The sequence below is a fragment of the Hyla sarda genome, chromosome 1, assembly GCF_029499605.1.
Source record: "Hyla sarda isolate aHylSar1 chromosome 1, aHylSar1.hap1, whole genome shotgun sequence".
Classification (NCBI taxonomy): Eukaryota; Metazoa; Chordata; class Amphibia; order Anura; family Hylidae; genus Hyla; species Hyla sarda.
In genome coordinates this window covers 559,757,967-559,773,035 of record NC_079189.1, presented here as the reverse complement: position 1 = coordinate 559,773,035, position 15,069 = coordinate 559,757,967, and the positions used below count along the sequence as shown (strand labels likewise).

At 49.3% G+C, this 15,069-nt stretch overlaps 1 protein-coding gene across 12 annotated transcripts in view; it reads right to left on the bottom strand.

The window, feature by feature from the left end:
* The window catches only part of UBAP2 (ubiquitin associated protein 2), a 111,255-nt gene that overhangs the window by 70,461 nt on the left and 25,725 nt on the right, over positions 1–15,069 (bottom strand). For 11 of the 12 annotated variants that reach the window (XM_056542519.1, XM_056542508.1, XM_056542527.1 and 8 more), the window contains exons 3-9: positions 8,653–8,730; positions 5,712–5,822; positions 3,414–3,567; positions 3,115–3,192; positions 509–566; positions 323–426; positions 39–91 (exon numbers count right to left, since the gene is read on the bottom strand). In XM_056542519.1, the coding sequence (XP_056398494.1) occupies positions 39–91; positions 323–426; positions 509–566; positions 3,115–3,192; positions 3,414–3,567; positions 5,712–5,822; positions 8,653–8,730 (636 nt within the window). The remainder of the gene's footprint in view (positions 1–38; positions 92–322; positions 427–508; positions 567–3,114; positions 3,193–3,413; positions 3,568–5,711; positions 5,823–8,652; positions 8,731–15,069) is intronic. The other variant, XM_056542536.1, reaches the window with a different exon arrangement.

Genomic DNA, 15,069 nt, shown 5'->3' with positions numbered 1-15,069 from the left:
CTCCCCAAAAATGTAGAATAAATGCAGACAGCACTCACATCTTCATTCCAGTCTTCTGCTGTCCATTCTTCGATAGAATTTCTCCATGCTCCTTGTAAAAATCAGTGAATAGAAAAACCCTTAGTAACGCAAAGTACATACAAAGCTTCAGTGTAACCTTTAGATAAAATAGGGATGGTATAGATCTTATGCGAAAGGCATGAAACTTAAGGCATTGTCACTACTTGCTAAGGTAAAAACAACATGCAAAATGTGCAAAGTGTGAAATCTAAAAAACAAGATATGAACAGAACAGAACAGCCCGAGATAGAACAACATTTACCAGTGCCCTCCTCTCCATCGGTCTGACCGGTCTCCCACACATCTGGTTTAACACCAAAGCCATCATTACTGCTGGGTTCTGTGTAGTCTGCAGGATTAAAGGTCCTGGAAGAAAGAACAGAACAGTTTAAAGTAATGCAACAATAATAACGTCAGCCATTTACATTAAAACGCATGCATTACTTACCCCATGCCCTGTGCTGAAAACCTTCCTGCTCCCCTACCTCGTCCACGCCCTCCAAATCCTATAAAGGAAGAGACGTTGGTAAAACAATAAGGGATACAGTATACAGCACTTCTAGTAGCAGAATAAAGCAACATTGCAATTTAAAATCATTCACATTACATATATATCTTAGCGCTTGCAGTGCGCCGCTGTAATTTGTGTGTTTGATCCTTAAGCTATGACCGTGTGCACCTGCTTATTTATTACTGTTCTTTTTTTAATGTACGGACCAATTATTTATTGCATGTCGGGGGCAGCTAGCCCAAGAGAGGCATATCTATAGAGTAGGGTGTCCTGATGAGTTCACGTTACCATGGTGAGATGATGAATACTATTAAATCAGATTGTATGCATAATATTTTCTATAGCAGTATTGCATTTAAAATGATTCACATACATATATCTTAGCACTTGCAGTGTGTTGCTGTAATTTTTGTGTTTGCATATGAAGGAGTGATTATGCCCCTGAGCCACAAACCTGTACATTAAGGGTAGGGTCACTCAGAGTGTACACAGCGTATTTCACACTTCGCGTAATCCGTTGCGGAGAAGGAAATACTCAGCATAATTTCCTATGAGAAGACAGGGCTACCTGCGGCAGCCCTGTGTGTGCAGTAAGGTTTGGAGACGGGGGCAACGTGCCGTCATGACTGACAAGTGGGCCTGTCTCCACACCTCACGGCACACACAGGGCCACACGAAGTCCTGTGTCTGCTCGCAGGAGAACATGCAGTATATTTACCACTGTGCAGCAGATTTTGAACAGAATGAAATATGCTGCGTATACGCTACGTGTAATCCTACCAAAACTAAGTTGCATACCTCCTGTTTGGACCTAGTGGAAATTTGCTGAATTGTGCACAAAAATTGGACTGAAACACTGAATCTTAAAAAAAAAAAAAAAAAAAAAAAAAAAAGCCAGTGAGCAGGCCTAAGCCAAGAATTAGGAGTTACATTCACTTGAAGTGAAGGTACATTAATCACCAGACTGTGCACTGGAACCCTAAAAGGGGTTGGCCGCTTAATGCTAAAATTATTTGTCCACTACTCCCCGACATGTGCGACAGCTGTGAAGATGTAAGAAGCCACTTCCCCTCTTGCTTCTCTTCTATCATGTCCGAGCGTGGAGAAGCACATGACATGCAGTGTCCCCCCCAGGCATATACAGGCACAGTGGGGAATGCCGAGGGGGTGCGTGGTCACATGGCACTCTGCACTATGAACGGGATGGCTGTTAACTGTGCTGACATAACCTTACTATTACAGTACATTGAGTAATTTTAACATATAGAGTGGCCAGCCCCTTTAAAAGGAAGTTCATTCATTGGAAAACCCCCTACTTCAGTGTTTCCCAACCAGGGTGTCTCCAGTTGTTACAAAACTACAACTCCCAGCATGCCTAGACAGCCAAAGGCTGTTCAGGCATGCTGGGAGTAGTTTTGCAACAGCTGGAGGCACCCTGGTTCAGAAACACTGCCCTACCTGTTGTAAGAGTTTCTTGACAGAAAGCTAAATAAAAAACAACACACATCAAAAGGGATCCAGGTGTATAGTAGGTTCATATACATTGCCAAAGGGTAAACAGTACTCCCTCAACATGCTTATGAGAGTATTTGTGCAAACATTTACGACAGGTTCCCATGGCCCTTAGGAAACGTGAGTGGGGCTTCAAATAAAAAGGGGCAGGGCCTCCAAGGCTCAGCAAATATACTATAGTTTATGCACTTTTTTTGCACAGTCCATTTTCCAGCCTAAATACAAACTTACTATGACTGTGCGAGACAGGTTGCTAGGCAACCCTGTTTGTTGCCGTGTAGGCACAGCTCCACAAATAGGTCTCTTGTACACTACCTTGCAGCTAACATTTCTACATGCTGGGTTGGGCAGCACCTGAAGTTTTAGGTGTGCGCTGCTTTTCGAATTTCCGAATGCAATGGCAACGGTATTTTACTTAAAGGGGTATACTAGCGTTTGATAACTAATCCCCTATTCACAAGATAAGGGATAAGTGTCTTATTACAGGGGGGTCAGACCGCTACTCAGGGAGATTCTGGCACCATTCTGGAGATCACGAGGATCCCCCGCAGTTGGGTCCCTCACAATAGGACACATTCCCTATCCTGAGAATAGTGGATAAGTTGTCAAATGCTGGAGTGCCCCTTTAGAACTGGCATGTGAAACGCTTGTCTCAACTTCTCCCCAAGTGTTTTATTTCTCTGTAGAGCCACCACAGGTGAAATTAGGCATTACATGGTGTCCATTTAAATCAGTGTGTTTAAATAATGCAGGGTGGGACCTTCAGAGCAAAAGACACACATTTGACAACTGCTATCCAAGAGGTAAGGACCCTGAACTCCATATTCTAGAATCTATTCTTAGAATCTATATTACCAGAATTTTCCTAACCTGGACAACCCCTTTAACTGGCAGACTGGTATAATCACATTGTATTTTCACGAAAACTGATTGCATAATGCACTCTTTATCAATCATTCTGTCAACGAAGAGATAATCACAGAAACAACCAACTGGAGCATGATAGAGCAGCAGAGAGAAAACTACTGTACCTCTTCCACGTCCACGTCTCCCACGGTCAGCAGGTCTATCCCCAGGGCCACTGTCAACTCCATTTTCTTCTGCTCTAACTGCATGAAAGAATTATTATTAAACTGTCTATAGTACTATCCTACAGTATAGACCAGTTTTTGCCCAACCAGGTTGCCTCCAGCTGTTGCAAAACTACAACTCCCAGCATGCCCGGATAGCCAAAGGCTGTCCGGGCATGCTGGGAGTTGTATTTTTGCAACAGCTGGAGGCAACCTGGTTGGGAAACACTGGTATAGACTAATAGTAATGGGCAACATACACTCTCTACCACGGCTTCCTCCTCTGCCACGTCTGCTGGATGTTCCACGACCGTGGCTAGTTTCTCTGTCTCCCCTCTTCTCACGGTTTTCTTGGTTTTCTGAGCTCTCTTTCCCAATGCTCTTCTTTTTGCCCCCAACAGTCTCCCATGAGGTCTGTAGGAACAAAACAATAGTTTTTTTATATTTGTCAATAAGTTCCCAAACAGAGCAACCACAAGGGAAAGTTCTAACATTGGCAATAGATGTATCAACCTGCAGAAACTCTAACATTTCTAAAATAATGGTTCTCAGAGGTTGAGAATAGTTAAAATTAGGGATGCACCGATATATATCGGCGGCCGATACATATCGGCCGAAAATAGCTGTTTCGGGGAAATGCCGAAACAACAAAAAATGTGCCGATAATGACCCACCTCCCCTGCACGCCCACAGCACAAGTTACAAACACTGCCAGTGGCAGAAGCACTCATGGGGGGTGCAGGGGGGGCCGCGCTCTCCGGGATAGGAATACTTTTTATGTGCCCGGGCCGGCTCCCGTGTGTGGCTGCAGGCGGGGGCCGGCCAGCGCATATAAAACTTAATACTGTATACTAAAAACCAGGGGGCCTCCAGCTGTTGTGAAACTACAACTCCCAGCAGGCCCGGACCGGCAAAGGCTGTCTGGCCATTCTGGGAGTTGTAGTTTCACAACAGCTGAAGGCCCCCTGGTTTTTAGTATACAGTATTAGGTTTTATATGCTCTGGCCGGCCCCCGCCTGCAGCCACACACGGGAGCCGGCCCGGGCACATAAAAAGAAGTATTCCTATCCCGGACATCCCTGTGTCCCGAAAAATCTTTTCAGGACATAAGGATGTCCGCCGGTCACTCACCATTCCCCGGCGTCCTCCTGCGATCCTCCTTCGGTCACTCGCTTCTCCGCCTCTATGGTCGTATGCACGGGACGTCACTGACGTCCCATGCGTACAACCATAGAGACGCAGGTGGACCGCAGGATCGTCGCAGGAGAACGCGCGCTGGCCTGGGCCTGGTAAGTGACCGCGTCATCTTCTTCAGTGTTCCGGTCACCGCTCCTTCGGTCCCGGCACCTACTGCTATGGTCCATAGGCCATAGCAGTAGATGTGACCCCGGGCCGGAGGAGCGGTGACCGGATCACTGTGGGGGCAGCAGTACAGACATACAGCTCCCAGCCATACACTGTATATGTATACTGGAGCTGCCTACCTAATGTGGGGGGGAGCTGCCTACCTAATGTGGGGGGGAGCTGCCTAATGTGGGGGGGAGCTGCCTACCTAATGTGGGGGGGGAGCTGCCTACCTAATGTGGGGGGGAGCTGCCTACCTAATGTGGGGGGGAGCTGCCTACCTAATGTGGGGGGGAGCTGCCTACCTAATGTGGGGGGGAGCTGCCTACCTAATGTGGGGGGGAGCTGCCTACCTAATGTGGGGGGGAGCTGCCTACCTAATGTGGGGGGGAGCTGCCTACCTAATGTGGGGGGGAGCTGCCTACCTAATGTGGGGGGGAGCTGCCTACCTAATGTGGGGGGGAGCTGCCTACCTAATGTGGGGGGGAGCTGCCTACCATTGTGGGGGGGAGCTGCCTACCATTGTGGGGGGGAGCTGCCTACCATTGTGGGGGGGAGCTGCCTACCATTGTGGGGGGGAGCTGCCTACCATTGTGGGGGGGAGCTGCCTACCATTGTGGGGGGGAGCTGCCTACCATTGTGGGGGGGAGCTGCCTACCATTGTGGGGGGGAGCTGCCTACCATTGTGGGGGGGAGCTGCCTACCATTGTGGGGGGGAGCTGCCTACCATTGTGGGGGAGCTGCCTACCATTGTGGGGGAGCTGCCTACCATTGTGGGGGAGCTGCCTACCATTGTGGGGGAGCTGCCTACCATTGTGGGGGAACTCCCAACCTAATGTGGGGGAGCTGCCTACTATTGTGGGGGAACTCCCAACCTAATGTGGGGGAGCTGGCAATCTAATCTAATGAGCGGAGCGCTGCATTTTACCCGAAGACGGGGACAAGTCATTTTCGGTATCTGTTTCGGCCGGACATTTTTTTTTATTTCGGTTTCGTTTCGGTTCTGAAATTTCCATTTCGGTGCACCTCTAGTTAAAATGTATGTACTTTTTCTGTCCTATGAAAAAGCTTCACTCAACCAAAACAGATATTTGTGTAATATACTTGCAACCAGTAGCGACTTATTTTCTAGTCATATGCTAACAGGTATGGGCACCTTATAGTAAGCAAGATATAACCACAATAGAGTAAGAAATTATAAAAGCCAGTCTTACCGTGTCAGAGTTTCCTTCCAGAAGTATGTTAATGGCCCTGTTTACATCTCCGTTGCAGTCATGAAGCGCCACTATGCACTCATCTTGGTTCTTTCCTGTCACTTCCATTAGCTGCAAATACACAAAGTTAGCAGCAAATACATAAGTTTCTTATAAGGTCATCCCATTAACAGCACTAAGGTGCACGCATCCCCACTGATCAAGGGACTGGTGCTACCGGAAAAGAGTGTGTGTTTCAGTGGGGAAGGTGGGGAGGGATGTCTTTTTTATGTTTGTGGGTTTATAAAATTGCTAAAATTCAATAAAAATAAATAAATAAATAAAAAATGGACATGCAAGAGAAAAGGCCTGGGCTGTGTCTCTGAAACCTGAGCATGTCTGCCTGCTGAAGATGATCCACACTGTTCCTCAGAGTTAAGTCATGGCTTCCCTCATCTCTGACCACTCATAAAAATCAAGACATTTTTCCCTTGTGCAAGTGCCAGTGTTTCTGTGCACCATGGAGGGGACTCTTAGGAGCTTAATAACAGCAGTGAGAGCACTAAGATCACCTTGTCACCACGCTAAAGGGTTTATATAACAAAACCAGACAGATTTTTTTTTTCTTTTTTTATCTTGTGAAATGACAGGAATGCAATATATCAAACCATTTTTAAATGCCCAGAATGATGGGAGGGGTTAGACCTGTCTAAAGCAGAAGGCTTGCTACCAAATGCTGCTTTATTGCCTCCCTGATTGATGGCCATCACTAGAGATGAGCGAACTTACAGTAAATTCGATTCGTCACGAACTTCTCGGCTCGGCAGTTGATAACTTTTCCTGCGTAAATTAGTTCATCCTTCAGGTGCTCCGATGGGCTGGAAAAGGTGGATACATTCCTAGGAAAGAGTGTCCTAGGACTGTATCCACCTTTTCCAGCCCACCGGAGCACCGGAAAGCTGAACTAATTTATGCAGGAAAAGTCATCAACTGCCGAGCGGAGAAGTTCGTGACGAATCTAATTTACTTTAAGTTCGCTCTTCTCTAGCCATCACTTAAGTCCAGTGATTTCCAAACTGTGGCCCTCCAGCTGTGTCAAAACTTTTTGCAACAGCTAGAGTGCCACAGTTTGGAGAGCACTGATCTACACATAACAGATAAAAAAAAAAGGGTGAACTCTTGCATAAGGCATAGCCAGAAACTTAACCAGTACTCTGTATTGCGTTTATAGAATAAAATAAATACCGTATATACTCGAGTATAAGCCGAGTTTTTCAGCACGATTTTTCGTGCTGAAAACACCCCCCCTCGGCTTATACTCGAGTGAACTCTCCACCCGCAGTGGTCTTCAACCTGCGGACCTCCAGAGGTTTCAAAACTACAACTCCCAGCAAGCCCGGGCAGCCATCGGCTGTCCGGGCTTGCTGGGAGTTGTAGTTTTGAAACCTCCGGAAGTCCGCAGGTTGAAGACCACTGCGGCCTTCGACATCATCCAGCCCCCTCTCACTCCCCTTTAGTTCTGTACAGTACTCACCTCCGCTCGGCGCTGGTCCGGTGCTGCAGGGCTGTTCGGAGAGGAGGTGGTCCGGTGGGATAGTGGTTCCGGGCTGCTATCTTCACCGGGGAGGCCTCTTCTAAGCGCTTCGGGCCCGGCCCCAGAATAGTCACGTTGCCTTGACAACGACGCAGAGGTATGTTCATTGCCAACGTACTTCTGCGCCATTGTCAAGGCAACGCCTCTATTCCGGGCCGGAAGCGTGGAGAAGAGGCCCCCCGGTGAAGATAGCAGCCCGGAACCACTATCCCACCGGACCACCTCCTCTCCAGACAGCCCTGCAGGACCGGACCAGCGCCGAGCGGAGGTGAGTACTGTACAGAACTAAAGGGGGGTGAGAGGGGGCTGGATGATGTCGAAGACCGCAGTGGTCTTCAACCTGCGGACCTCCGGAGGTTTCAAAACTACAACTCCCAGCAAGCCCGGACAGCCGATGGCTGCCCGGGCTTGCTGGGAGTTGTAGTTTTGAAACCTCTGGAGGTCCGCAGGTTGAAGACCACTGAGGGCGGATGATGAGAAGAGGATGATGAAGGGGGGGGGGTGATGAAGGGGGGTGTGTGGGATGATTACAAGGGGATGATGAAGGGGGGGGGGTGATGAAGGGGGGTGTGTGGGATGATTACAAGGGGATGATGAAGGGGGTGGGGATGACGAAGGGGGGGATGTGTGGGATGATGACAAGGGGATGATGAAGGGGGGGATGTGTGGGATGATGACAAGGGGATGATGAAGGGGGGGGGATGTGTGGGATGATGACAAGGGGATGATGAAGGGCGGATGTGTGGGATGATGACAAGGGGATGATGAAGGGGGGATGTGTGGGATGATGACAAGGGGATGATGAAGGGGGGGATGTGTGGGATGATGACAAGGGGATGATGACAGGTGATGATGATGAGGGTCTGGATGATGACAGGCGGTGATGATGATGAGGATGTTAATGACGGGTCTGGATGATGACAGGGGGGGGATGATGTATTTCCCACCCTAGGCTTATACTCGAGTCAATAACTTTTCCTGGGATTTTGGGTTGATATTAGGGGTCTCGGCTTATACTTGGGTCGGCTTATACTCGAGTATATACGGTAAATGTAAAATATAAATAGATATCTATCTAATTGGGATCTGTATTGCATATATATTCATTATTGGGAGCATTTGGAGGCTGATATTACTTCAGAGCACATGGTTTCTGACAGACATGACCATATTTTAATTGCAGGCCGGAATGACAGCTTACACTGCCCCCATAAATAAGGCCACTGCAGCTGTCCCACACCCAGACATGCAGCAGAACACATGCAAATCACCACCTGGTGTCCAGTCCCATCTGTTCAGCAGGCAGATGTGCAGAACAAAATTTTCTCTTCCTAAAACCGGATAAAACTTAAGAAAACCTTAACTTACTTGTTTTACTTTATCCTCAAAGTCTGCATCATTTTTGTCGTAAATCATCTGTGCGAGGCGGATCTGTTCAGCTGTTGCCTAGAAAAGAAAATGGCCAAAATTACTGGAAGGTGAACAAAGGTTAGCAGCCACTCTGCAAGCATGGCTAACACCACAGCAGGCTCTAAATATCTCAGCTGTCCGCAGAAATGGGGCAGAGTGAGAAGTCAACTGGAAGAGTGTTTACTACATGTTATAGAGCTTCAGTATAGGGTTTGATCTAAAGATAGAAAACTGTATAACCTGAAGCAAACTCAGTGTCAAGACGCTGCTGCCATGGCCAGAAAGTGAGAATGTAAAGTTTACACATGTGCACAAATACAGATGAGGAATTTTCCAAGAACAGAAAGTTTGAAGCAAAAATGCTATTTCTCGGTCGGAAACTGTTGGGAGACACAGACTGTGGTGTATATGCTCTTGCCGCTAGGAGGAGCTGACACTAAGCAAACAAACAAAAAAAAAAAAACAAAAAAAAGAGTCGGCTCCTCGCGGCAGGCTATACCCCGCCTACTGGCCCTGAGCTCATCAGTTTAAGCTTAGTGTCCTAGGAGGCAAGACACGGGTCTGGAGTTCTCCAGACCTGGTCTTCTATTTTTCTTATTTTATAGTTAGGGACTGTTTAGTTTCTTTCATTCATTTAATTTTTTCACTGTTTTTAGGTGGGGGTTCAGGAGCATGGCGCTACCTGTTCCCCCATATGAGGCTCAGGGGCACGGGTCATAATTCACAAATGCACCGTTAACCCCCTTCCCGCCAACGGCCAGCTCCTGGGGTAGTACCGTTGGGTCCAGGTCCCCCTATTTTCCCTGCTCGTCCTGGTCTGTAGCAGCATGATGTGATGCAGGCATCTATAAGTCTGGCTGAAGATATCTTCAGGTAGAAGACATCTTCAGGTGAGTATTTTTGTCATTACTGGGGGGGGGGGGGGGGCGCACTCCTTTTTATTATTTCTATTGGACAACCGCAGGAGACCCCTAGATTTATCGGTCCGTTCAGCCTCTGCAGGGATCGTGCGGCTGTTTCTCCCCTCCAGCTAAGACGCCGAAGTCAGTGCAGGTTACGGGAACATGGCGTCCGCGGTGCCGGAGCTTCGGCCACGTGTGCCGAGGCTCCACCCACCGTTCACTTCTCCAATGGGGGCTTAGGCTAATCAGTGACCCTTAGGTGCACGCGCTATCAGCTGGTGCGCGCGCTCAGGGGTCAATTTCAGGCAATAGCCTGCTTCTGGGAGGCGGCCTGCCTTGCTTGTGGCTGGCTCCTCCCCCCTGCACTCGCTCGCTCTCTCTCTCCCTCCCTTTTGGTTACCTCACGCAGGGGATACGGGGGGGGCTGCCATCTGCTTTCCCAGAACTGGGACACAGACCGAGCGAGATTGCTTTAGTTTTTTTTTTTTTTTCTGCTGTCCCTAGCTTCCAGCTATGTCCGACCCGAGACCCAACCCACCGCCCAGACAGGCGACGACTCTGGTCACCTACTATGCTTGTGTGGGTTGTAAGTCCAAATGTCCAGTGGGTTCTACTGAATCTTCCTGTTCCGCCTGCTCCTCCAAACTGTCTTCACCGTCCCTGAGCCTTCAGCGGAATGCGTGGGAACCGCGCTCCCCCCCCCCCCCCTCCAGAGTGAGTTTCTTCCCTTTCCCGGTCGATTTCCGAATTGGCTATGGTTTCCAAGTCAGTGGCTTCGGCCTTGGAAAGGTCATCCCTGCGAGGCTCTAGGCTCGCGCTCTGTTTCCCAGGAACTGTTTTTTTCCCCGTTCTTCTAAGCGTGCTAAGGTAGTTCCCTCTGGCTCCTCACGGGAGCAGGCCCAGGGCGGCCCCTCATTTCGCAGGTCTCGCTCCCCCTCCCCGGCCCTAGGGCGTACCCCAGCTTCTAGAGGTCGTTCTCCGGGTCGGCGTTCTAGGTCCCCATCCTCTCATCCTAGGTCTCCCTCACCCCCGGCGAGGGCTGCCTCCGGAGACTCCTGTTCCTCGGGGGAAGTAGTGGAAGGTTCAGATTCCGCCTAGGATCATGAGGATTACTCTACAAAGTCCGATGTGGTGGACGGTTTAGTGTCAGCCATAAGGGACACCTTTCATCTGGAGGACCCCGGAGCTTCGGATCCTGATCCAGAAGTCTCCTTTCGCCGATCACGGCGTGCTCCCAAGGCGTTTAGCTCTCATGCAGAGTTTGACGCCGTGCTGGACGCTGCTTGGAAACACCCTGTGAGGCATTTTCAGGGACTCAAGAAGGTGCAAACACGTTTTCCCTTCCCTCAGGACCTAGTCACAAAGTTTACGGTTCCGCCTAAGGTTGACCCATCGGTCTCCCGCCTGTCCAAGTCCACTACACTGCCCCTTGCGGATGCAGCGTCTCTTAAGGATACGGCGGACAAGAAAATGGAAAATTTTGCGAAGTCTGTATTCAAAGCCATTGGATCCTCATTACTCCCCACTTGGGTGGCCAAGGTGGTGTCAGTTTGGGCTTCCCAACTCCACCAGGGGGCCCTTGCTGGATTTTCCAGGGAAGAACTGGCAGAAGCGGCTCTCCAGCTCTCTCAAGCGGGCGATTTCCTTTGTTCAGCCACTTTGGAATCCGCTCACTGCTCGGCATTTGCCTCGGCGAACTTGGTTGCAATTTGTCGCGCCCTGTGGTTGAAAGAGTGGGACGCCGACGCTGCGTCGAAGAGGTCTGAAGGAACTACCCTTCTCGGGTTCCCGCCTCTTCGGAAAACGTTTGGATGAAATCATTTCTGAAGCTACGTGAGGTAAGAGTACTCGGCTTCCACAGAACAGGTCGCGGCGCTCGGAGCCCCGCCAGAAGTAGACTTCTTTTCGGTCCTTTTGGTCAACGGCTCCGGGTCATCCCTCCAAGCAGGCGCAGCCTCCTCCTCGTAGAACACCCTCTTTCAGGGCACATCCATCATGGAAGTCGGGCAACCGATCTGGAGGTTTCACTGCCAAAATCGGGTACCCGTAAACCTGCCTCTTCCTGAAGGGGTGTCCCCACCCGCGTCGCGTACTCGGGTGGGAGGGCGGCTGTCTCAAGTCCAGGATGCCTGGGTGCGAGATGTTATTTCAGGAGGCTACCGCATAGAATTCTCTTCTCTTCCAAGACACCATTTCTTTCTATCCCGCCCTCCTCAGTCCCCTTCCTTGGCGGTGGCTTTTCAGACTGCTCTGCGAGCAGAGAGTGATAGTGCCGGTTCCACCAGGGGAACGCGGATCAGGGTTCTATTCGAACCTCTTCGTCGTTCCCAAAAAAGAGGGCTCGGTCCATCTCATTCTGGACCTCAAGTTGCTCAATCGCCATCTGCGCCTCTATCATTTTCGTATGGAGTCTGTAGAGGCCTCCATGGACCAGGGAGAGTTTCTTTCTTCAGTGGATATCCGAGACGCCTATCTCCACATTCCAATCTTCCCAGCGCATCAGCTGCGGTCATTGCCATCCTTCGCAGTCGGGGGATCTCCATCCTCCCCTACCTGGACGACCTCTTAATCAAACCTCTTAATCTGAGAATTTGGAGAGTCTGCAGATCACACTTCACACCCTGTCCCCTTTCGGCTGGGTCATCAACTGGGAGAAGTCACATCTGCTCCCCACCCAGTCCCTAATTTTTCTGGGGCTCCTTTTCGACACCGCAGTAGCCCGGGTCCGTCTTCTCTTGGACAAAAGGCGCTCTCTGCAGGTGGGGGTCCGTCGCCTGCGATGCCCCGTCCTGGTCCCGATTCGCTTCTGCATGGAAGTCCTGGGCCGTATGGTGGCTGCCATGGAAGCAGTCCCCTTCGCCCAATTTCATTACCGTTCCCTCCAACTGGCCATTCTGGGCAGGTGGGACAAGTCTCCTTTGTCCCTGGATCGCAGGATTCTCCTGCCCCTGGCAGTACGTCAGTCCCTTCTTTGGTGGCTCCCCTCTCCCCTTCTTCTGGGGGAAGTCTTTTCAGTGGCAGATCGTCACCACCGACGCGAGCCTCATGGGATGGGGAGGGTTTTTTTGGGACATGACGGTCCAGTTGATTAAAAAAAAGGTTTCCCACCGGTATACCCCTTTAACCCCTTAAGAACTGAGGGGTTTTCGGTTTTTTGCATTTTAGTTTTTTCCTCCTCACCTTTCAAAAATCATAACCCTTTCAATTTTGCACCTAAAAATCCATATGATGGCTTATTTTTTGCGCCACCAATTCTACTTTGCAGTGACATCAGTCATTTTACCCAAAAATCTACAGCGAAACGGAAAAAAAAAAATCATTGTGCAACGAAATTGAAGAAAAAACGCAATTTTTTAACTTTTGGGGGCTTCCGTTTCTATGCAGTACATTTTTCAGTAAAAATGACATCTGATCTTTATTCTGTAGGTCCATACGATTAAAATCATACCCTAATTATATCGGTTTGATTTTGTCGTACTTCTGGAAAAAATCATAACTACATGCACAGAAATTTATACGTTTAAAATTGTCATCTTCTGACCCCTATAACTTTTTTATTTTTCTGCGTATGAGGGCTCATTTTTAGCGCATTGACCTGACGTTTTTAGTGGTACAATTTTTATATTGATCGGACTTTTTGATCGCTTTTTATTCATTTTTTCATGATATAAAAAGCGACCAAAAATATGTTCTATTTGACTTTGGAATTTTTTTGCGGGTGCGCCATTGACCATGCGGTTTAATTAATGATATATTTTAATAGTTCGGACATTTACGCACGCGCCGATACCACATATGTTTATTTACACAGTTTTTTTTTTTTTTATGGGAAAAGGGGGGTGATTTGAACTTTTATTAGGGAAGGGGTTAAATGACCTTTGTTAACTTTTTTTTTTAAGCAGTGCTATAGCTCCCATAGGGAGCTATAGCACTGCACACACTGATCTCCTATGCTGATCCCTGCAGAGCCATAGCTCTGCACAGATCAGCGAGATAGGGGCTCGATTGCTCAAGCCTGTAGTTCAGGCTTTGAGCAATCAAACCCCGATCGGATGCCGCAGACACAGGTAATGAGACCTCAGCCTGCGTCCCAGCTGATCGGAACATTGCGATTTTATCGCGATGTCCCGATCAGCCCGACTGAACTGCCGGGAAGCGTTTACTTTCCTTTTCAGACGCGGCGGTCAACTTTGATCGCCGCGTCTGAAGGGTTAACAGCACGCGGCACAACGATTGGTGCTGCGCGCTGTTAGCCCAGGTCCTTAAGAACACAACGATGCCTTCTAATGGCAATTACGCTTTTAATAAAAAAAGAAAATTATATTATATATATATATATATATATATATATATATATATATATATACACACACACACATACACACACACACACACTGTATATACGCGAGTATAAGCAAAGTTTTTCTGCACGATTTCTCGTGCTGAAAAGGCCCCCCTCGCCTTATACTCGAGTGAACAAAAAAACTAAAAAAATATGGCTTTAGACATACCGGTGGGGGGGTGGGACGGGCCGTCCATCTTCACTGCAGGGACCATCCGTATTCCGGTGATGAGAGTGAGCTGGTCCGGGCTGTCCATCTTAACTAAGAGGCCTTCTTCTCCACTCCGGGCCGTCCCCGGACTAGTGATGCTGCATTGACGCTGCCGCGCAAGGATGTCCATGCTGGGCAGACATATGACGTCAGGGGCGTCCCTGCGCACGGACGTCCCTGCGGGGTGGCGTCAATGCAGCGTCACTAGTCCGAGGAAGGCCCGAAGCGGAGAAGAAGGCCTCCCGGTGAAGATGGACGGCCCGTGCCGACTCACCCTTCCACCGGAATGCGGATGGTCCCTGCAGTGAAGACGGTCGGTCCCTGCAGTGAAGACGGACGGCCCGGCTCCCTGGACGGTCCCTGGGGAGGGGAGAAGAAAACGAAAGAAGGGGGGGGGGGGGTCTGGATGATGAAAGGGGGTCACATGACGGGGTCACATGACAGGGGGTCTGGATGATTACAGGGGTGGGGGGGGGGATGATGGATGATGACAGGGGAGGATGATTTATTTCCCACCCTAGGCTTATACTCGAGTCAATAAGTTTTCCTAGGTTTTGGGGTGAAATTAGGGGCCTCGGCTTATATTAGGAACAGCTAATACTCGAGTATATACGGTATACACATACAGTAACCCCCAACATGCGATGGCCCCGACATGATAAAATCGACATACGATGGCCTCTCAAAGGCCATCGACATACGATGCTTTTATATGTCGGGGCCATCGCATTAACTGCTATCCGACAGCACAAAATGCTTAAGCTGCTGTCGGATAGCAGTTTAAGCATCCCGGACAGGTTTGCTTACCTATCCCCGCTGCTCCGGGTCCACTTCGCGATCCTCCGGCGTCTTCTGTATCTTTTCCAGGGTCCGGGCCTCGCTTTCCGGCGTCGTTATTATGTCACTGCACATGCCGTGCC